The 23,503-nt window shown below is 43.4% G+C and overlaps 1 protein-coding gene across 5 annotated transcripts in view; it reads left to right on the forward strand.

Annotated features, from left to right (window-relative positions):
- Positions 1–23,503, forward strand: part of gabbr1b (gamma-aminobutyric acid (GABA) B receptor, 1b) — a 170,312-nt gene that overhangs the window by 128,186 nt on the left and 18,623 nt on the right. For 4 of the 5 annotated variants that reach the window (XM_056398721.1, XM_056398725.1, XM_056398723.1 and 1 more), the window contains 6 exons: positions 5,676–5,753; positions 15,386–15,536; positions 16,879–17,011; positions 19,497–19,613; positions 22,259–22,369; positions 23,337–23,430. In XM_056398721.1, coding sequence (XP_056254696.1) covers positions 5,676–5,753; positions 15,386–15,536; positions 16,879–17,011; positions 19,497–19,613; positions 22,259–22,369; positions 23,337–23,430 — 684 coding nt within the window. The remainder of the gene's footprint in view (positions 1–5,675; positions 5,754–15,385; positions 15,537–16,878; positions 17,012–19,496; positions 19,614–22,258; positions 22,370–23,336; positions 23,431–23,503) is intronic. The other variant, XM_056398722.1, reaches the window with a different exon arrangement.

The raw sequence follows: 23,503 nt of genomic DNA on the forward strand, positions 1-23,503 counted from the left end.
AAAACTTCCAGTGGGAGGAGTTTCTGCCCCAAGTGAGGGAGTTGAAATACAGTATCTTGGGATGTTGTTGATGAGTGAGGGTAGAATGGAGCGGGAGATCCACAGGTGGATTAGTGCGGCGCCAGCAGTGAAGCGGGTGTTGTACCGGTCCGTTGTGGTGAAGAGGGAGCTGAGACTGAAGGCAAAGCTTTCGTTTTACCGGTCAATCTTCCTTCCGACCCTCACCTGTGGTCATGAGCTCTGGGCCACAGTGTGAACCAGACCACCTCCAACTGCATTTCAGTCACAGCGGGCCTCATTCACAAACAGTGTGTACCAAAGTCTTACGCACAAATCCAGGATTCGTCAATGTTTTCTGTTCAGACTCACCATGATTAAATGCAGCGTCTCTGATCTTCAGTTTAAATGCCGAATTTTACAATGTCAGACTGAACACTGCCGTTATGAAATCCCAGGCTTCTCCATGTTGGACACTTAAACATGATCCTACATTGAAGCCACTAATGCAGCTGCAGGCTAGCGCAGTGTTTCTGGAGCATATCTACATCTTTCTCAAGCAAATTGAACACACAACACTTCAAAACATGTAATTATTTATTAGTTGTATAGATATTGAATAATGGTTTCACTGTTTTATTAACGTCTTTCATGCCTGTCGCTACATCCTTCACGGCCTCCAGGAGAGCCAGCTGGTTTTGGATAACTTTGTCAGGACGCTGAGACATCGTCCTTCAATACAACATCTTCTGGGCTTACAATAAAATTTGAAGTTTAGTTTGCTATTTTCATTTTAATAAGTATTACTAAGACGTTATTTAAACCTGAAAATCATTGAGGGCAAAGTAAGAGTAGATATAATTAAAAATAGATAAATAAAAAAATACCAGTTAAAAAAAGAACATCAAAAAAACATGATGACTTCATTAGTTGGACCTTTAGGTAATACCCACCAGGGCAGCATGAGCTCACCACTTAAGATGTACTGTTTTCCAGGAAGTTGTTGTTTCACTTCCTGTATTATTGAAGAGACTGCGGCTCTTTATAGAAAGCCAGCGTTCACGCTCTGTGTGCAGGCTGCCACCAATTCAATGGACAGAAGACATTCTCGATGAGCAACCCAGGAATCCAACATAACAAATATATAATTATATGCACGTTTGCTTTCCAACAAGGCGTTGGGTTTGTTCTACACATGCAGCATCATTTCCTCTGAGTTTTATTCCTCTGATGTTGGAAAGGTCTGAAACAATCAAGACTAGGACCTGGATTTATCAAACCTCATTGAGACTGACAGTCTAACAGTTGTTGTGTGTGTGAGCAATGACACACCTCTATTAGTGACTTCCTCCCACCAACAGCCAGGTGTAGGGCTGCGCTCGAAAAGGAAGGTTCAAACTGAGTGAAATGAGTTGAAGTATCTGAGCAGCAGCCATAAGAACTGGTGCACTTCTCTAAATGATAAGGAAAGGAGCTTCCCATCTCATCTCCTTTAGCATAGAAACACTGGAGCTTCCTTTACAAAAGGAAAGGAGAAATGACACACACAATTCTCTTCTTTCCTTCACCTCCTGATGTTTTCCATCGAGGCTGAGGAGTGATTAGAGAGGAGATTATTTTGACTTTTCCATTGCAGCCCTGAGTCACTCTTAAGAGCAAGAAATCACATAACTGACGGGAGAAGGAAGAGCCCAGATATAGGCTGTGGTCCAAAATTCTAAATAATCTCCTCTCTAACCACCGACCTGTGTCAAACATCATTAGGTGAAAAAAAGATGTGAAGGAGAGTTTAATAAGAATCTGACTGCACTTACACTAGCATTGTTTTAATAAACTTTATTTATAATATATATATATACTGTATATATATTTTGTGTTTTCTTTGTGGTTTCTTGTCAGAGTGGTTCTTCGGGATGGAGATAAAGATCGCTTTCTATGCGCTTCAAACATCTGTGCGTTTCCGTGATGCTAGTCGGGAGGTTTTTTTTAGACAGGAACTGTAGCTTAACTTCAGTCTCAGGAGGAAGCTCTTCTTCTCCTTTGTGGGACTGAGGGCAGACTAGACACTACACTGACTCATACAGCATCTAGTGTGTCTAAGTTGTATTACAACATGGTGCGGGACGCAGCTAGTTGGTTAGCATGCTCATTTCAGTTGATATCTCTGAAATACAATAGATGGTGGTCTTGGTCATGACATCATCACTGTGGCTCCTTCACATACTATCGATGGTGTTAGTTCATTTTTTGAACATTTTAAACTGAAATTCTGGCCAGATCTTACACATTGCACCTTTAAAGAAGCTCTGGTGTTTGCAGTGCTAACAGAGCTAAGATAGGAATCGGTTAGAGAGGTGGACCAGCTCTGATCATTGCTGCTGTTCAGATACTTCAGATCATTTTACTCAGCCATAGACTGACCCTACATCTGCCATATTGTGCATCCTGTAAAAAATCCTTCCTCTGCAGGAACACGTACATGTTCACTTCATTTGTTTGAAATCTTTAAATCTCTAGGAACAACGAACAACAGTCTGTTATATTTATAATATCTAAATACAGCAACAGGGATGAAATAACAGGAAACTGTGTGAACACTGACGAGGGAGACTGTGAATCAGATCAATGTCAGAGTCAGTCGTTTGTTTGCAGCTGATAAATGACAAAGGAAAAGAAAAAGTGCTGTAACAGTGTTTCAGCCAATTTGTCATCATCATTATTATCGTCATTATTATTAGTACCATTTGGGTGAAGGATTTTTGCTTCTATGTTTTGGTGAATACACCCGCCTGGTGTGTTCTGGATTTGAATCCTGCAGTAGACTCCACTGTAACAATTCAATCCAGGATCCAGGAATGACATGTCAGTACTTGTTGATGTGGAGATTTGTCTTGACCAGACTTATCTTTTCCTCATTTGGAATTGTACTGGAAAATGGGTCCAGCGTTCTGCAAGCGTCCACTGTTCTTCTGACATAGATGTCCTCACCAGCTTCTTCTTACTGGGAAAGGAAGTCCATGAGCAGGATCACACTGCCTCCTAACACCCCAGGTCTCCCAACTAACTAATGATCTGAAAGTACCTGTGAAAGACAGGTGTGCCTCCACGGGGTGTATAGCTGCTGTGACTGGGACACATGAGTGGAACAGCAGTAATGTTCTTAGTTACAGCTTTTTGTCTTGTATGTGAGACTGGGAACTTGAAGCCAAGTCTCTTGAGTGGCGGGCAACTGCTTTCCTTGGTTTGGACTGTGCAGAAGACCAGTCAGATGAGATGCAGGTGTTGGAGTCCTGTTTCATTTTACAGTCCAATCACCATCCAACCTGGCAAGTGAGCATGAACATCTTCAAGGAGCTTTTCATGACCACAACTGCTGTGAGGAGCTTTGAGCTCAGTCCACAGCTTCTCTACTGGATCCAGGTCTGGGATCTGACTGGACCACTCCAGAAGGTGGATTTACTCTGATGTTTAGGGTCATTGTCTTGTACTGAGCTTCAGCAGGTGGACAGACACCGTGACATGATCCTGGAGGAGACCTTGATAAACTTGATGTGGAGCAGGTCTAAGTCCAGAGGCAGCAGAGATCCAGATCCTGATGCTCCCTCCACCCTGCTCCACCTGTGGGAGGATGTTTTCATGTCGACGTGCAGAGACCTGTTTACTCCACACACAGAGCTGATGTCGTTTTACAGTCCAACCCCAGTCTCATCAGTCCTGACTTGGGACCTTGGCAGAGGTGATACCTTCTGACTGATGGAAAACCAGAGAAGGCGACTGGAGTCGAGTGGAGCCAGTACCATGCAGGTGAAATGGGCTGTTAGTAGAGTTATGTTAGTCGACTGGAGGAATCAGGCCTAATGATTCCCTAACAATTAGGAGTGGAGACCAGTGGGCGGTGGTTTGATGCCCCTGCTCTGTACCTCCTTGTGCTACTGCACTGGGATATAAAGTGTTATTATAGCAAACCACAGGAATGTGCTACAGCTGATGACAGGGCAGTTTCTCACATGGGCAGTTTTTTTTTTTAATTTAAAGAAGCTTGCGGGCATCCCTCTGGCTTGGATTTCATTAATGAAATATCTTATAAAGCGTACTGGCTCTTGGAGTGGAAGGACAAGGGCCCAGGGCATCTGTCTGTCATGGTTTCTCAGAGGAAAATAGAAAGACATGAATGTCAAAGTGATATTTGTATTTGAAGTGAACCAGAGCTTCAACTGGAATCTGAGTCTCGGTACTAGGGAAGCTGGTGTCCTGTGAAAGCGATCAGTGTGGACCTCAAGAAGCATAAATGGATAGTTCAGCATTTTGGGATGTACCCTGATTTACGTTCTTTCTGAGAGTGAGCTGATTTCTACAGATTATTAGAAGAATCAAACAAAGAGAATCAATCCGGACAGGAAGCATCAATAAGATGCCCTTGAGAATGGGTTGATCTTGAGATGAGACTGAACAGAGTTTACTGACCTGACACCAGAGAGATCAAAAGCTTGGTCACCATGAGTCTTGTTCTAATGTTTTGAGAGGCCGAGTGGGTCAATAGGGTCTTTAAGCAGCAACAGGGACGGCAACCCCCTTTGTTAACAAAAAGACCTAAACGCACTAAATGTTTTTAACCTCCATCCTCCCTCTCCAGCCCACAACCTGACTACTGCGTCAGGCTGACTGCTGTGTGTTGACGCTATCCATGGTGCTGAAGTAACAGACGTATTTATACAAACTCCACATCTGATATTGAATTGTCTCTAAAGCAAAGATCAACAGCTCTCAGGTCATTTTAAGAGACATGTTGTAGCAATGTTCAGAGCGACCTTGGTTTCCTGAAGAAGTAAAGTAGCTGTTGTTAGAGTTAAATGTTGTTTAGTCATCTTTGATTTCCATCAGTGAGGTACTGATGCCATATTAGGGACTTTAAGAAGCGAAGGTTGAAGTGATGGGTACGGCACCTGTGTACATTCCAACACATGGTGTCGTAGCCATCACTTCAACATCGCTGCTTAAAGTCCCTAATATGGGGTCAGTACCTCACTGATACATGGTGGCACCAAGGATTTAAAGTCATTGGAAGGATTTTGAAGTGTAGTAAATCCAGCTTTAGTTGTAGTTATAGTTATAGTTAGTAGTCGTGCAGCTGACTTTTGAACTTTTGTTACTCAGAGAAACCAGGTTACATGTATCGTTAATGATCTCCATCCATACTAACTTACCTGAAAACACATATCCATATACAGGTCCTTCATTCCAGCAGCTGTCAGACTCCACAACTCCTGCTCTTCCTGACCATGTGCAAACTTGCACTTTTTCATGTACATATCGTGTGTATTGTGTATATTGTATTTATTAGTGTATATTTGGTATATTTTTGGTGTATATTTCCAAAGATGTTTATTCTATAGATGTTTATTTTTCTGCTGTGGTAAATGAATTTCCCAGTTGTGGGATAAATAAAGTTAATCTAATCTAATCTAATCTAATATCACATGACCATTCGTGTACACTGGGCATGTGCGAGCTGGTGTACTAAAACGGGTCCAACAGAGTTTCCAAAAGTCTTAGTTTTATGGTTAGGAAACTCTGGAGAGTAGACGGTAGGAGTAAACAGAAGATACATCGGAGTCCAGAGTGACCCTCTCTCTCTCTCTCTCTCTCTCTCTCTCTCTCTCTCTCTCTCTCTCTCACAGGAGGGAGCTATAAGAAGATTGGATACTACGACAGCACTAAAGGCAATCTGTCCTGGTATGGGAATGACAAGTGGATAGGTGAGGGACATTCATCTTCCTCATCCTCTTTATTTTTCTCTTCATCACTGTCTCTTTCCACCTTCTAATCTCCTGTTTTCTCTGATCCTCTCTCCTTCTAATTCCTACTTCCTTCCTCCTTCATTGCCCTCTGTCTCTCCCCTCTCTCTCCTTCCCACTCTCTTCATACGAGGTTGGCTGCAGATGTTCATCAATCAGTCACTGGGCTTTTATTTTAACGTTTCACAGCTCACCAGACATCCGAGTGATTCAGCAGCGAGCGGAGACAGAGTTAAGCTCTGTTACAGGCCAATGTGCTGCGCAGCAACAGTTTCATTCCATTTGCTAATTGAACATGAGAACCAGTTCAAAGCCACAACAGCAATGCAATAAACAGAAGATGCTAGTTGACAGACTAAACAAAACAGGAGAAAAGCAATCAGGGTGGCGGCGTAATGGGACTGGGCCCCATGACCTTGACTTTGAGGAATGAAATTGTGTTCCCTAATCAGTACACAGGGGAGCTGTGTGTGCGTCCACATCAGTTCTGCCTCCCTGAGCACTGTCGAGATGCAGATCTAACAGTGGCTAATGCTCTGAAAACTGTCGAGGATGTTGCAAGTCTGTGAAATGGAAAACGATGCGGTGGCGGAGAGGGGGCGGTGAGAGTGGACTGACCTTCACTTGTTTATTGTGTTTGCTTGTTTGTTGGACTGTCTGTCAATTAAAAGGAGAACATGTTCTCTGTAGAGCGGTGAGTGCGACAGGCTGATGCCACATAGTGAGATTGTCTGAATTTGTGCTTTTACTTGAGAACTGACGGTATTTTAAAGACTCATTAGAGATGTTCTGACTCCTGTCCTGACTTTGAGTACCGATCTGATACAACTATGTTAAAAAAAAACATTTAACAGCTGTGATGTGATTGCTGTTATTGTTGTATGGCTCAGGTTTCCACTGTCTTTCCACTGTAACATTAGTGTTTTGCTAACAGCTAACATTACACAACAGACCAGAAGACAGTTCTTCTTTGCTGCTATATAGCAGTAGTTGCCAGTGGCTGCACTCTTTTAGAGCAGAGAAGAAGAACTGATTTTAAGGAATTTTATCCAGGTGTGAAACTATAAAATGTATTAATAAATTCCACAGTATTGGATCAGTGCATAAACTCGCATACTCGCTGATATTTCAGTTAAGAATCAGTGTGGATTAAGGATTGACAGATTATCGACCTGGCAGATTATCGGCTGCAATATTCTGCATTTTTCCCGATTATCGGTATCATTATTTTTTTAACCATAAAATCATTTTTAAATGCGTTACTTTGGCTCTGATGCAGCGGAGGCGCCATGGTAGTTCACCAGGTAGAGTGTGTACTATGTGCTAAGGCTGAGTCCTAACTGCAGCGGACTGGGTTCGAGTCTGGCCTGTGGCCCTTTGCTGAATGTCATTCCCTCTCTCTCCCCTGACTTTCCTATCTATTTTCTACTGTTACTGTTGTTTCTATAAATAAAAAAAAGAAAGATACTGTAGGTGTTGCTTTCTATAATTCCATGATCACAACATGTCCCACCACACACTGAGAATCAGCTGAGAAGGCAAGTTGTAATGTGTTTGACGTCCCTCTCGTCTGCTCTCACTGTAAAGATGGGAGCACTGAGACGATGCTGGCTGTGTGCCAGAAAAGAGTTTGTGTTACCAAGCCAACAGACAGCAAGGTCATTCAAGTGGCCTCTGGCTCTGGTGTGACAAGACCTGAGGGAGGGCTGGAGGACGCGTCAGCCTCCTGTGGTTTTGGTGTTTGACCCTGCGGCCGTGCCGGGGACCATCTGGACTGATATCTGGAAGTCAGCAGATGCTTTCAGACAGCGGACAAGCTGAGTTGTACTGTAGTTTAATGTGCATGACAGCCAGTCACCCAGAGGCATTCATCAACATGTCCTCCTTCCATCCTGCCGGTGTGGTTGGTCAACAGCGTCCGTCCTGCCGGCGAGCACCAAAAACCAGGATGGTGACGTGGCAGAATTAAGCCTGAACAGGATTTGGTTGTAGATTGGTTGCTACATGCTGATGTGTCACAGCTCTGGGTTCACTTCAAAACATATTAGTTCCTCCATCTTCTACAATCACTACTTCCCCTCATCTTCTTCCTCTCTCTCCTCTTTAACTTCTCCTCTGTTTCTTTCTGACCTCGCTCTTCTTCTCTCCTTCTCTATTTCACTTTTTATTTCCCACTATTTATTCACAATCTCATCCCTGCTGCTCATTCTTTTGGTCTCCTTGACAACCACTGCTGCATCGCTGCCTCTCTCTCTCTCGTATTGCCGTGGTAACCATTATGGGGGCCAGTCGCCATGGTAACATACTGTCCCGATTCCACCATCAAGGGCAGGGAGAGGTATTAGTGTTGGAGAACACATTCTCCCAAAGGACACTCGCTTACAGACAGACAGATACACACACACACACACACACACACGCACACACACGCACACACGCTCATGTACCCTGTATATGCCTTCAGCTAACACTTACACCCACTCACATGCACAAGTGTCTAATCTTATGGTTCTGGCTCTGTACTTTTCCACAGACGTTACAATTGTAAACGAGTTGAGAAAGACATCGTCCTTAAGAATGTACATGATGTGTGTTTGTGCCACACACACCTTTGTTACCTGAGCTGCTGCAACAATGATGTTGTTGTCTTTCAAGGAAAGAGGAATGAGAGTCTGCAGTCACTTAGGCTCAGCTGTGTTTTGAATTGGATGCTAACATCTGCATGCTAACATGTTGAGGTTAACCATGTTCACTACATCAGTTTAGCTTGTTTGATAAATTGAAATTGTGACTGGATGATGATGAAAAGTCACAGCATCACTGAAGTGATTACAGTTCGTTACGGAAGCTGAGAAAGACCATACTCGCAAATATTTTTTTATCGTTATCGCTCGTTATCCCGAGATAACAGAAAAAAGGAATAACAGAGAAAATTATTTTTTGTTATCCAGAGATAACAAAAAATAGAATAATATCTTGTTATCACAGAATAACGAGCTTTGTTATCTTGAGATAACGAGATAAAAAAAATATTTGCGAGTATGGTCTTTCTCAGCTTCTGTAGTTAATCCTGAGGGGGACGTAGATGTCTGAAATTTCATTGCAGCTGTCGAGACATTTCACTAAAAGCCAAGAGTGTCAACCTCATGGTGCTAGAGGAAAAGTCAGGGCGTTGCAAAAGTCATTAGGCTTCATTGTCTGGGCAGCGTGGATACAGTATGTGTACCTGATTCCATGCCAGTCTATGCTGTACTTATATTAATAGAAATACTGACCCTGCCTTCCCTAGATCCCCCAGCATCAACCCACTGAAGACACTCGTCACATCTTGCTGTTCTCATTAAGTTTGTTGTTTTTAACACACATCTTAAAAGTATACATTCAAAAGACTTGTTTGTATCTTTACTTTCTATGCAAGAAAAAACATTGCTGAAATGGATAGACTGCAAACCTCCAACAGTAGCTGTGTGGCATAAGGTTATTTTTGATATATTACATATGTAATATTTGTTATAGACATATTTGTGGCCCCCAGAGGATGATTTATAATATAATGTTTCTAGTGACTTAAGGGGCCATTTCTAAGTTTTCTCTGCTGAATGTGGTTTCTTGTCAGGTGGTGGTGATTGTCACCTGACAGGAGCTTCAGCCATTGTTGTCTTTATAATCCAAGATGTTATAATACATCCTCTGAGTGGCTAGTTCGTCAGGACAGACTGGAGGCCACAGTGAGTCACTATCAGAAACTGACAAAATGGGCCGGGGCTAGCTGATTAGCATGCTAACTTCAGTAGAATAAAAGACTAATAGAGTTAACATTGGTGTATCTTTCCTCCTCTGGAGACAGCTGTTGGTGAGGAAAGGAATGAAGTTTGATTCTGAACCCACAATGTTTCTTGTGTACTGGTAAGTAAACAGCTGTTAATGCTAACGATAGCTATGTAGCAATAGTAAAATGTACAAATAGCTCCTTTAATGACCTTTCCCCCAAGTATACACGCAGGTCAGCACCTGCAATCTGACTCCAGTCCTCAATGAAGTTTGGATCCCAGTCAGCTGGTCAGACACTTTCAGAGCCAGTATGAACTGTTTTCATGTACACACGGACACCTGGCTGTTGTTGTAAGACTGATTCAGACAGCCAGGGTTTCATACGTCACAAACCTAAGGAACCAATCCTGTCACGTTGTGAAACCTGAAACCTTGTCAGTACAGAGAGAGAGTTAGCATTAGCACAACCACTAACACTGTGTCAGCCACTGCCAGTTACAAGCTAACAAACTACATAAACAAATACAAGATGCTAACTACGCTAACCGTTCTGATCCGTCTGCTAGTCTCTGGTTCTGGTCTCAGACTCCTCCTCTGAGTCTGGGTCTGACTGAGGCTCAAACATGTGGCTGAGTCTCTCTGATGTTTCCTCCTCTAACCATCTTCATACTCTCTGCTCTTTCACCTGTCCACCTGGAGCAAGCAGGTGGTGGGCGGGGCTCAAGGCCTGATCCAGGTTTCTTAATCAGGAAGTCAGGAGATGAGCTTCAGACCCAGATTTTGATTTTTTTTTTTTTTTCACTTTTTAAGTTGAAAAATCACATTCAACAAATTATGAATCACAGCAGAGGATTTTTACAGAGTTTAAAACATGGAGAAGAACTTTAATGTAAAAGTGTCACTCTGCAACACAGGGACAGACAGTTCTCACTCCATGAATGAATGAATTCATGTAAATGCACCTCCTCAAATGTAACATGACCCCACTTTTTCTGATGTAATCTACAGAAAAACAATATTGTCTTATACTATAGTTAGCACTTACCACAAATGTTCAAATAGTGGTTTTGAGATAAGCTAATAGCAAAATCAAGCTCATGCTACAGACTGACTGTAATTAGGTGATGATAACAACAGAAAGTGTGATAGTAAAGGATCATTTTTATCCACCTCTGTTTTGAAAGACTTCTCTTCCTGCCTCACAGTTTTTTGCGTTGTGATCCCTGAGTCTGACATGAATCAAAAATAGCTGCCGTGTGAATATCAAACATGAGCTTTTGATGTCAGACTCTCAAAGTCGTCCTCTGCATCCAACTCTGAAGTGTGACACATACGATCCTCGGCTGCACATGAACCAGCAGCCTCCACAGCAACACGTTTGTGAGGCAGGAGAAGCTCCTGTTACTATTCTGACCTTAAGACTCCATGGCAACATGGTTGTTATTAACATCTCATTCAAACACGCCAAGGCTCACAGATCTCTCACTGCATCGCCTGGGGCTCCTCTGTCACCGCTCAAGCTTCAGATGCTCTTAAAAACACAGCTAAGTAGGCAACACTGAGCACACACACACTCCTATTCTTACACATGCTCCGCCACGCAGAGCCCACGTCGTAAATGAAATGTAAATTTAATGGAAGCCAAATCTCCTTATATTCCTGCTCCAGTTTCGCAGACGAGCGCAGTATCTGTGGTGAAAGATATCAGCCAACAGCTGCCTGCTACTTGCAGATACATGTGAAATAACAGGATGAGTCTGTGTAACTGCTCTGCTTTTTATCAAGCATCATACCTGCTGCTCCAGTTACAGAGAAGTGTCAGTGTACATGTATGCTGTGCGTGGGCGGCTTACAGACATTTTTCCCCTGGGGACTGTGAGCAGCAGAAACTGTAAGGCTGTGTGTGTGAAGATGGCGATACCATTTTGGCCTTCACACCTCCGTTTTATGTGTCACCGTGGCTGATCATACACTACAAGTCATGTCATGTCATTGACACAAGGGTGTGTGTAATCCAGCTGCACAGGAGTACTCCACTCATTTAGCACTGCATTCTTGTAACACAGTCATACTCAGATCCAGCAGGACCAGAAATATCCTTTTTTCCACACATTCTTTTGCCTTGTCAAAACCCGGTGCCTACATTACCCACAATGCAACCTGACTGGTGTCAGTGTTCTCAGAGATCTGTAAGTGTCATTCCAGTAGCAGCTTATGTATCCCAGAGGTTCTAGCCTCAAGCAGAGATCAGAGTTTGATGAGTAAAAGTTAGTGGAGTTCGCCTTTAAGGGCAACACACAGTGAACACACCTGAAAACACCTGAGCCCATTGTTTTTAATTAAAGTCCACAAACTGGTGGTGTCATGACATGTCGTCGTGGGTTCACTTGACATGATACTTCACAGGAGCTCACTCAAAGTTCAGTTCACACCAATTAGAATTAATTAGTTTGTAGAGCTACCACTAACAGCTATTTCTATCGATTAATCTATTGAATATTTTGATCAGTCTAAACGATTCATTTTCCTCCAGAAAACTGACACTCTGACATGGTCACTAAGCTCAGATTCAGGCCTAAACATTTCCTCTAACACTTATTCAGTGTAACTTCTCAGGCAGCAGCAACCACTTTATGACTTTATGAGTCTTTATCAGCTACAAGGACCAAAGATATTAAAAAGCTCTGTCTACTAATGAAGAGACACTTACACATGAAGTATTCCTTCACATGTTTGTGACTGAGCTCACTGTGCGCCATCAAAAATAATAATCACAAAAGAACACCGGTTAAACAAGACTTAGAGTGAAGAGATTTGAACTGTGATGTGCTCATCTTCCCAAATGATGATCATTTATATATGATGATCATGTGTGTAGTTTGTCTATAACCCGTGCTGTGGAAATGATTGACCTGACATTTAAGGCATTGAAAAAGGAGCTGTCCAGATCACTTTAGTATTTATTAAAGTTAATAATAATAATAATAATAATAATAATAATAATTCTTTATGTATTTAGTACTTTAATACACAGGTCGCAGCTCAAAGTGCTTTGACAAATATAAAAGGAGAAAAGGAGTTAAGATAAAATAAAATAAAAAATAGTAAAAAAAATAAAAAAAACTAATAAATAATAGATAATAAAAAAAAAATAAGTCAAAGTTAACATCTTTGACCGTGTTCTGACTGTCAGTGTTACAGCACCGCTCTCCTCTACAACAGCTGAGCACTGCAGTGCAGCATTTCACTCACACGCCAGTGGAAATGAAAGAGTGTGTGTATATGACTGGGTCTGTGCGTTGGTGCAGCTGAGTCTTGAGTTCTGATGTCTCACTTTTGACAGTGAATGAGTGACGCAGAGTGGTTGTGTATGCATACACACACATGCACAGAGTATCTTCTTCTTTGGTTTCATTTTGTGGTACGTCAGGACACACAGGGAGGTGTGAGCTTCAGCATGAATCGATGGAGGACAGTTTTTGGGGTCAAATACAGCAGCTACTGGAGGAGCTGGTTTCAGGTTATTGGAGGTTCAACCGGTTATTAAATCCAAGGTTTCTGTCATCAGGAGTGTGTGTGATGGAGGTCCATGTGTGAAGGCTACCTCTGCTCTCACTATATAACCAACCTCCCCTGTCCATGCCAGACAACCCTGCTGTATCTGCTGCTGTCCGCTTGGTCCTGCATCTGCTAAGACGACCTGGGTATTGTCTTCTTCGACCCCAGCATACATCCACTTCCTGTCTGTCTGGCCCAGCGTTTGACCCACACTTTTTCCTCTGGTCTTTGTTCTTGCACTCACGAATATGCTCCTCCCACCTCTACACGTCATCTTTAACAGAAGAAGTGCAGCAGACAAAGCAGCTCTTCTTCTTGCATGGATGTCACCTACCGTACCATAAGCCGGTATAGCTGAAGGCAAAGCCAGGCTAGCTTGCTGGGAGCTAACGTTAGTGCTAACTTGGTTTGTTGAAAATTCCGAACAGCAGCTTGAATGAAATTACAGCCAAATGCTTTCAGAGTTTACCAGGAAGTCCAGCGCTGCCACTAGAATTCACTTCACGCTCTGTTACGAGACAATTTTTTAAGTTGATGAATTAAAACAGTAACAGAGCATTATAATTTGAAGACAGGCTCATTTTAATCAGTAGTCTGTTTGCTGCAGCGGTCGTGTTTACTTCTTTTCACTTCAAAAATCAACTTAATATGGAATTTACCCAAAACATACACCTGTATATGCCTGTCTTTAGCAGCCGTGTAGAAGTGACTGGTCTGTTTGTGTTTCGAAGGCATTCGCACTCTAACACGCTATAATTTACTCCTGCATTTACCAGCTGTTATTTGCCTTAATTGCTCTGGGCAGGTTTATATTTATGAAACTGTGACATGCACACTAATTGATTAATTGATCGCTGTGCGCTGAGGGGAGGCTTGTTTTGATTTCATATATATGCTCGGTGTCAGACGAGATTGTTTTCATTAGAGGTGAAGAGAAGCCTGAGATCAGCCCACAGCTACTCTCACACGGCGTACTCTCCTCGCTGCAGCCGGAGGCGATCACAGACCCTGGAGGGCCACAGGCAATTTACAATTTACAGATGTCCCCTAAATGCCTCACATGCAGGCAATGGGTAGACGCTAGCTAGCACATGATCAGGGGCAGCAGCGCTGTGTAGTGTTTTTATTGAAGGTTTAAGGGGGTTTATAGACGTCATTGCAAAATGTGCCAATATGAGGGGCCGTTCGGGGGCCCCTTTTCCCCTAAGAGGCCCCAAATATTTGCCTGGTTTAATTGTCTCTCCTGACACCTCTGTGCACGTCTGCCTGCAACATGTACAATATCCAGTTGCAATATGGTTGTATTTAAGCCACTTACATATGTAGCGGACTAGCTATCCAGGCTAACTGAAATTAATCTGATGCATCTCTGTTTAAAAACATTCATTCATATTGAGTCGGTCCTTCTTGCCTCTTTGTCATAAAGGTTCTTTTCTTTATTTCTCAAATAAAACCTTGGGGCTGGATCACAGAAACCTCCTAACGAACCTACCTTAACTTTTTGGTAACCATGGTGATTAGGGTTAGGACCTGCTAGGACAGCTAGGAAACGTTTACAGCCGATGTTGGACTGAGTATCTAGGATTTCCTAACCTGGGATAAGACAGGATTCCTAAAGTTAGTCAGGATTTGATTCTGTGATAACATGAAACAGGAAGTTACTGTAATACGGCTCCTGGTCTTTCACTGGGGAATGATTTGCTGTCATTTGCCCACGTGGTCTTCATCAGGACACTGTTCATCAGAGCCTGCTCAGCTTCATCATCCTCTTTGCGTGTAGAAACAGAAGCTTTGACTCTCTTACTTTGATATCAGCGACTTTCAAATAGATTTATATCACAGCTGATGTTTTATCTCACACTGATGAGCATATCAGTATTTCACAAGTTGGTACAGTCTCATTTCCCTGAGCCCTGTGCATTGCTCTGATCAGACCTTGTGCTTCATCACATCAACATTGCTTTGTAAAACAGGGAAATAGTCCATGAATAATACAAAGTAGAGGTCAGTGGATGAAATGAACCGAGAGCTGAACAGTTGAGCTCTGTGTGAACGTTAACTGAACCTTGGTAATGTAACTGTGCACTGTGTGGGATTCACTCACAAACATGAACAGGGCTGGGCGCCGCTCTGAGAGTTAGATCAGAGGTCAGAGCAAACACTGGTGATGCATTTAGCTTTTTCTGCTCTGCTAACCTCTATCACCTGCTCCGTTCTGTACAGTCTTCCTTCATCCTTTACATCATCATCCTCTTGTTTTCCAGGCTCAGGACCCCCTGCAGACCAGACGGTGGTTATCGAGGAGTTTCGATACCTCTCCCAGAAGCTCTTTGTGACTGTGTCTGTCTTCGCCGGGTTGGGAATCCTGCTGGGAATCATCTGCCTCACCTTCAACATCTACAACAGCAACGTCAGGTGCAGAGGCTCGTCCGGACTAATCAATATTCTTATATGAACAACGGCTCAGTCACTCATCAGAATCGGAAAAAAAAACTTTATTGATCACTGCAGGGAAAGTGCTTTGTTACAACTGCATGACACACATTTAAGAAAGAAGCATATAAACTACTGCCAGACCTCTCAGCAGGTCCAGGGTGTCTGGACAGCAGACAGAGAGAAAGACTACTGTATGCATAGAGTTATATACTATAGGAACTATTATACAGTAATAGACCATAATGCCTTTCTGCAAAATAATTGTTACAATACACAAAAGTGGACTGCACATAGTTGCACAAAGCAGTTTTCGAGAAGTGAAGCCGCCCGTCCCACAGCCTGATACCTCTGGAACACCTGCAGGGAATTTCTTCAGTTGCGTCACAAACTCAAGAATGAACTGACGAGAATGTGAATAGGTTTTAAACACACATTTACCGACTGAAGCGTCTCACTCAGAGGAATAGCAACCGGTGGATGAGACGCGACAGACCCACCTACGAGTCTGTGCGCTGGCTAAAAGCCTCGCTCTCAGTTCAAACAGAAACACACTGTCATCTACTGGCAAAGAGCTGGGGGGAATTGGCGGGAGAGGGGTATCAGATATAATATACAGAACTTAATCCACATGAAAACACTTTCAAGGTAAAAAAGATGTGAAGGGGGCTGGTCCTGACGGACAAAAGGCACAAGTTAGTAAAACCAGTGTGAACTGTAATCTGTGAAGCTTGGTCTCTGTCTCAGGACCAACACTGTGATAATGATGCTAATCTAATCTGTGGAGTAATTACAGAGCTCTGTGTCTATGTTGATGGTGTGAGGCAGACCGCTGGATCCAGACTGACTATAGTCTGGATTCCTGACACACAGATACTATTCTGGACTGGGTGATGACTGAACATGACAGTGAGGGCCTTGTGTGTCTGTTTTATATGTGCACTGGGAGATAGAGCCTGTGACGGACACAAATACTCTGCTGAGCATGTGTGTGTGTGTGTGTGTGTGTGTGTGTGTGTACACTTGTGCAGTCTGTCTTTTCTCATTGTGACCCTGAGATTGAATCTTTGTTTTTCTGGTTTGGTTCGACCGTTAATATCAGCTGGACTGTCAGTGGATGTGTGTAAGTGTTTGAAGTGTTCACTGTTGGTGTGTGAGCTGTAGCTGTAGAATAAACTGAGCCGACGTGTGACAGATGAAAGCAGGTGAAAACCTTAGTTACAGTGACAGCAGCGAAAGCACGTGACACGTCACCTCCGGTGTGAGAGAATCAAACAGCTGACTGCGCTCTCGGCGAATGTGTGCGTCTGTGCTTCTGCTTCAGGTACATCCAGAACTCTCAGCCATACCTGAACAACATGACCGCGGTGGGCTGCATGATGGCTCTGGCTGCTGTCTTCCCTCTGGGCATCGACGGCCTTCATGTCCACAGGAGGCAGTTCCCTGTGGTCTGCCAGGTAGGTCCAGTCCAGGTGCCGTGCTTTAGTCTCACACATTAAACTGAATGTCAGGTCCCGGTGGTGAAGAGGGACGGGTATATAAGATTTGAAAGGTAATTTAACGGAACTCTTATTGATCTGGTCCTTTAACTTTACTCTTATGGATCCGGTACTTCAACGGTTCTCTTATTGATCAGTACTTTAAGGGAACTCTTATCGATCCCGTCCTTTAGCTGTTCTCTTATTGACCAGTACTTTAACGGTTCTCTTATTGATCCAGTCATTTAACGGTTCTCTTATCGATCAGTACTTTAATGGTTCTCTTATCAATCTGGTTCTTTAACGGTTCTCTTATTGATCCGGTACACTAACACTTCTCTTATCTGTACTTTTTGTTATTTTGTAAGAGAAAGAAAAAACTAATGAAGAACAGAAGGAACTTTATTTTCTCACATGTGCTCTATTAACATTCTTGACTAATAACCTTCAACAGCACTGAACAAATCACTGTTATAGACTGATTTGATAATGATGGAAATGTAAAACAAATGTTAGTAGTGTAGTAGGAGTGACCTTTAGTTCTCTCCACTGTCACTAAGAGCAGGGTCACAGGACACACACACACAGACACACAGAGAGAGAGAGGTAGAGAGAGGTCTCCTCTGTGTTGGGAACAGTGAAAATGCATCATAGATGAATGTCTTCATCAGAAACAGAGTTGGCGAGATAAGATGTGAAAGAGAATGTTTATGTCGCAGTAATAAATAATAAATCTTTTTTCCTAATTTCTCCAGTACAGAGATCAGAACCGATAACGTCAGAGCTTACAGATACCACAGTCTTCGAACATGAAGCCCCGGGATCTGTTTAATTACCGAGTTTCAGTACATACTGATAATTCTCACTGTCAGTTTGACTGATGGTTCCAGTGATGAGAGCTGCACATCACAGATTAACGAGTGTCTAACAAAACAATCCCAACTCGAGACCCACTGGATCGTTTAAGGATATTGCACATATTGTCTTCATTAGCAGATGGAGTTCTCTCAGTTGTCATGGAGATGGATCTGTTGACATGTGACCTCAGTAGCTGATGTTGATACCCTGATGAAGACACTTCTCTAAAGAATGAGTGATCAGTAAACATGTTTGTAGCACGTATCATTACACAATATCCTCAGGTGTAGGAGGCTTCAGTAACAGGCATCCTGAGTGGAGCAGGGGTGGGGTGGGGGGGTGGGGGGGGTACGGGGGTAATATACTGTTTAGAGGTGTTGACAGCCTGTCAGCTAACTGACATATCACAGCCGCCGTCTCCACAGCAACTGATACACACTGTAAGATGGAGGAGGCTGCTGTTGGTGAGCTCCTGTGTAGAGGAGACGTTTGTTGAGCTTTGTGAAATGAGCAAAAGGAGGTCCAGAGTATATTTAAAAGGTCTGTACAGTCTAAAGGTCTCTGTCCATGTGTTGTTTGATTATAAAGCAGGTCTAGGTTCTATGTTAATACTGTGAAAGTATCAAAGCGCTCAGTCCACAGAGAAATGCACACAGCCTGTATTCAGAAACTGAGCCTTAAAACCAGCCGTCAGGACTTCTGGAACTTTGTGATGTCACAACAAAGCTGTCACCGTTCTCAGCCACGCCCACTTGGACCCACCATCCCACCCTGCAGGATTTGGTTTCTCTGAGTGTTTACCTGAAATCAGAAGAGAGGCTCAGAGCCTCCTCTCTTCTGATTGGCTCACTGAGCTGTTGCTACTAGAGCTCCAGAGAGAAGCCTGAGAGAGGAGAAGTAAAACTACACTGAGATAATTTTTGGTTCTTAAAACCACAAATATATCTTCTTATGGATCAACACTTCAAATAAAACACAGGAGAAGAGGAAAATATGGAACTTTAAAGCTTCTTTAAGCAATTTTCATAACCAGGGGAGAGAAGACAATAAAACTCACAGAAGTAAAGTCCTGATACACTGTTAAGATTTCAAGTTGTTGGCTTATGGCAGCTGTTGCAAACATCTGGCACATTCAGCAGACACAGCAGGAGTTCCACCTTAAACCACAAATTGCTGTTTGGTGTATTAAAGTTATAATCTATAACTTTTCCACATTAAAATGGCAGAGCTGTGTTCTGTATGATGTTGAGGTGTGTACTCAGAGTCAGACCGGACGACAGATGATTCAAACCCCAGACATATTCTGTAGTTTTCAGTTTGTGTCTCAGCTAAGCTCCGTCTTAAATCCCCTCTCTGTCCTTTAATCATAGCTCTTCCCTGTCCTGTTGTCAGTTGTGTGACTCTTGTCTGACCCAGTGACAGACATGTAGCTGTGCGCCGGGACAGGGTGAGAGACAGACGCCTCAGAGGAGGGCTTTGAAGGTCATTTTTGAGAGGCTATTAAACAAGGCTGATGGTTAATGACTCAGGAGCTGCTCTGATTAATCTGTTTGATATATTAGTCAGTTTAATTACCAAGTCTTTCATCTCTTTTCCTCTCTGCTAGTTTCGCCTGTGGCTGCTGGGTCTGGGATTCAGCCTCGCGTACGGCAGCATGTTCACCAAGATCTGGTGGGTCCACACCGTCTTCACCAAGAAGGATGAGAAGAAGGATAAGAGGAAGGTAAGAGTAACAGGGACCTGAAGCTGTGGATTTAGGTACTGGGGGTGAACGATTAAGTCCATTGTCAAGCCCGGCGGGGGGGGGAGAGATTAGGCTTTACAATCATTGTTCCCCTCAAGGGCAGCCTCCACGGTGAGAGATGATGTATTCCCCGGGCGAGTGTTATCTCTGTACATTTATTGTCCGCCCTGCTTCCCGCAGCGGGGCGGTCGGCCCGCTGCTCGGCTCTGAGCGCTGTATAGCATCGATTTGTGGTGCTGCCTGGCCAGTGAACTCCAGTTGATCCCAGTGGTGGAAGGCCTCTCCTCGCCCCCCCACCCCCCCACCCCCAGCCACGCCCCCACCCCCACTCTCCTGTATGTGAGAGGAGACGTCGGATCAGGCGGACGCTCCTGCCGCAGCCCGTTGCTGAGTGTGTATGAGTATTCTTGGCTGGTGAGGGACCATCAGGCAGGATTATTGTATCAAGGGTGGTGTCAAAACTGTTTGAGCTCACTTTGACTGCAGCCGCTGTAGCCTGGCTTCTGAGGGCGGAGGAGATGCTGCTGTAATTCAAACATCCACTGCCATCTTTATCACAGCAGGTAAACAGCATACAAACAGAATATAATTAAAGCTGCAAACAGCGTGATGCGGGCCCTCGCCCTGTCGTGAACCTCAGGGCTGCCGCCAACCTACATTATATTCCTGTATATCAAGTATCAAGTAATTCCTGTATATTCCAGTTTTCAGTAGGTGACAATGACATCTTATTACTTTGCAGATGTGTTCAGTGTATCAATGTATATCTGAGTTATAACAACTTTCTGTTTAATGGTGAAACATTGAAATTCACCATGGCCACAGCTTTCACATTGAGGCATCATCGAGGTCTTGATCCTTTAGACCAGCTTTGAGGTGGGTGTGGTCAACCTGCTGGCGGAGCACATCAAATTGTAAAACATGGCATTTCCTCTCACTTCAAGGGGTGCTATGATTATAATTGAATATTAGCATGAGATGCATTTAGACTCTTTTCAATCATATACAGTTTGGGGCAGTTTGGACAATATGTGCTGCAATTTAGCATTGCAAAGGTCTTAAGATTAGACCGACCAAATATAATGTCAATTCTCCAGGAGCAGTTTGACGAGTATGACGACGCAAAAATGACACCAAAATAGCTGAGTAAATTCAAAATGGCTTGTGCAAGAGGCTTTTTTTGTAGTCCTTGGCATGTTGCATGTACTTACCGAATTTCACACATGTAAGTAAACACAGGACGAGGCGCCACTTCGTTGAAATTTTCTAGGTGGTGCTATCGAGCCACTTCGTCGTGCATATGTGCAAGACTCATAAAATACGTACATTTTCAACAGGCCTGACGCATGTGCAAAGTTTCAGTCAGAGTTTTTGAGCATGTTTGGACCCTTAAAAACGCCACTTTCATTCAGGAATAATAATAAACAGAACAGTTCCAGCAGCACCAGTCGGTGCTCTGGCCCTAATTAAAGCACAATACATCCGCAGAGGGACTGCTGCTGACCTCTACTGCTAAATATAAACCCGGCTTTATGGTTGGGGGATGGGTGGGGTCATGCTGGGGGATAAGAAGTCAGAAACTGACACATAAGTGGGACCATATGTGCACAGGTTCTATGAACAAAATGGCGCCAGGGATGAGGACTGAAAGGTGTGATTTACAGATGTACGTCAGGTGAACCCATCCCGCCCGGGATGAAGAGCAATGCACAGCTGCTCCCCTAAACTTCTCAGTGAGGGGTATCTGAGACTGTCCCATCCAGTCCCAACCAGGGCCGAGGTGAAGGGGGTCAAGTTCAGGGGGAAGAACTTGGTCATGGTCCCACATCTTAATCTCCACTTACTGTTACATAAAGGACATGCTGCTTCCTGGACTGGCACTAAACATTTCTTAGAGATACTCATTAGTTCCACTGTGAAGCCCCTGGGCTGATGCAGTGCTTCATAAGAAGGACGAGCACGCCCGGAGAATGGAGAGGATTCTGTAGAAGTAGTAAGTAGGACAGCAAGAGCCTATTTAAAGTCAATAAGAAGTAGATGCATAGAAGATATTTCCTGATGCAGGATGCTCAACTGTTGCCAAGTTACACTCGCTGTCAAAGGAGTGAGATGGAGGGGGTATGAGCTGCGGGATGAGGATAAGTGCTGTAGCTGTAGCTGTGATTGTTTGGATGAACAGTGCAGATCATTGTTTGGTGGTGGAGACGGATCAGATCCCACCGCTGCCTCTGTATCTGTTTTCATACTCGCCCCAGCTGAAAAGCCCCAAAGCTTTGATCTAGTGGAATAATGCAACAAAATCAATAAGCACTTTATAGTGTTGGAGCTGTTCCTGCAAAATGTGTCTGTCTCTGGGGCTGAATACATAAAGGAAGAGCGTTATTTACTGTGCGCTCTCATCAGTATGGTCTCTTTGTCTCTCCTCCTGTCATGGCCCAGTGCTCTGAGGGCAGATTGGATTGGCCTCAGTTAGTGATGGATCATTGTTTTCTCGTCCAGCTTTAGGCAAGTCTATTTATGGCTTCATAAATCCCTCCCTCACAAAATCAGAAAAAGAGGATTTGCGCCTTTTCCTGATCCCTCTCCGTGCAGCCGTAGTGACCACCACCCCCCCTGTTTCCCAGCAGCACCTGGAACCGTGGAAACTTTACGCTACCGTTGGCGTTCTGCTCGGCATCGACGTCCTGTCACTCATGATCTGGCAGATCGTGGATCCTCTGCACATCACAGTGGAGGTATGATCATCCATTCATTTGGACAAAATCATTTTAAATCCCTTTTAAAAGATGCGCTTCATATCTACTTCTGGATGTGCTGCGTCTGAATAACGTCAGGTTAACTGGGAAGAAACTGTATAAGCAATAAAACAAGTAGAAGACGAGTATGGAAGCTCGGGCTGTATGAAAATGAGTGAAATTTGGATTTACATTTTTTCTGTGCATGATGTATGACACAATAAAAAATCCTGATGAGGAAATTGGTAGTTTGGTGCAACCTAAACATTTGAATCGGAATTTTAACTTTAGCACATTTCTAATAAACATTTCTGTAATGTCAGGCTTCTCTCACGCCATTTAATTTAAATTAAATGTTGTTTTAATTATGATTCATTTCAAATGCAACAATCCATTTTGAAAATTCAAGTTTAAGTTTAAGTCATGTATTGGACCTTGCGAATATTTATCATTTTTGCTTTTGCAATGACTCAAACAATTCGTTTATCAAAATTGTTCAAAATGTATTTTCTTTTTTTTTTTTAACTAATTACATAATCAGTTGTTTTCATTTTACGCCTTTTCAGACATAAAAATGAAAAAGCATTCACCTCTCTCAGCCACGCCCCAAGCCCCGCCCACCTGGACCCACCATCCAACCTTGCAGGATTTGGTTTCTCTGAGTGTTTTTACCTGAAAGCTGCTATATTTTTAATGGATCACTCAGAAAACACTCAGCCAATCAGAAGAGAGGCTCAGACCCTCCTCTACTCTGATTGGCTCACTGAGCTGTTGCTACTAGAGCTCCAGAGAGAAGCCTGAGAGAGGAGATGTAAAACTACACTGAGATGGTTTTTGGTTCTTAAAACCACAAATATATCTTCTTATGGATCAACACATACAGTAAAGCACAGGAGACCTTTAAACGGATTTGATCTCATATGTTTGTTGACGTTGTACTGCATCACTGCTTTTCACCTGGGTGCAGAAATTCACCAGAGAAGCCCCCAAAGGAGACCTGGATGTTTTGATTCAGCCTTTACTGGAGCACTGCAGCTCAGAGAAGATGAACACCTGGCTGGGTGAGTGGAGCACCAACCTGCAGCACTGTTTCTGTCCTTCATCTGTCTCTCTGCATCTTTCTTCCTGCGTAAC

Source organism: Seriola aureovittata, chromosome 16, assembly GCF_021018895.1.
Source record: "Seriola aureovittata isolate HTS-2021-v1 ecotype China chromosome 16, ASM2101889v1, whole genome shotgun sequence".
NCBI classification, from domain to species: Eukaryota; Metazoa; Chordata; class Actinopteri; order Carangiformes; family Carangidae; genus Seriola; species Seriola aureovittata.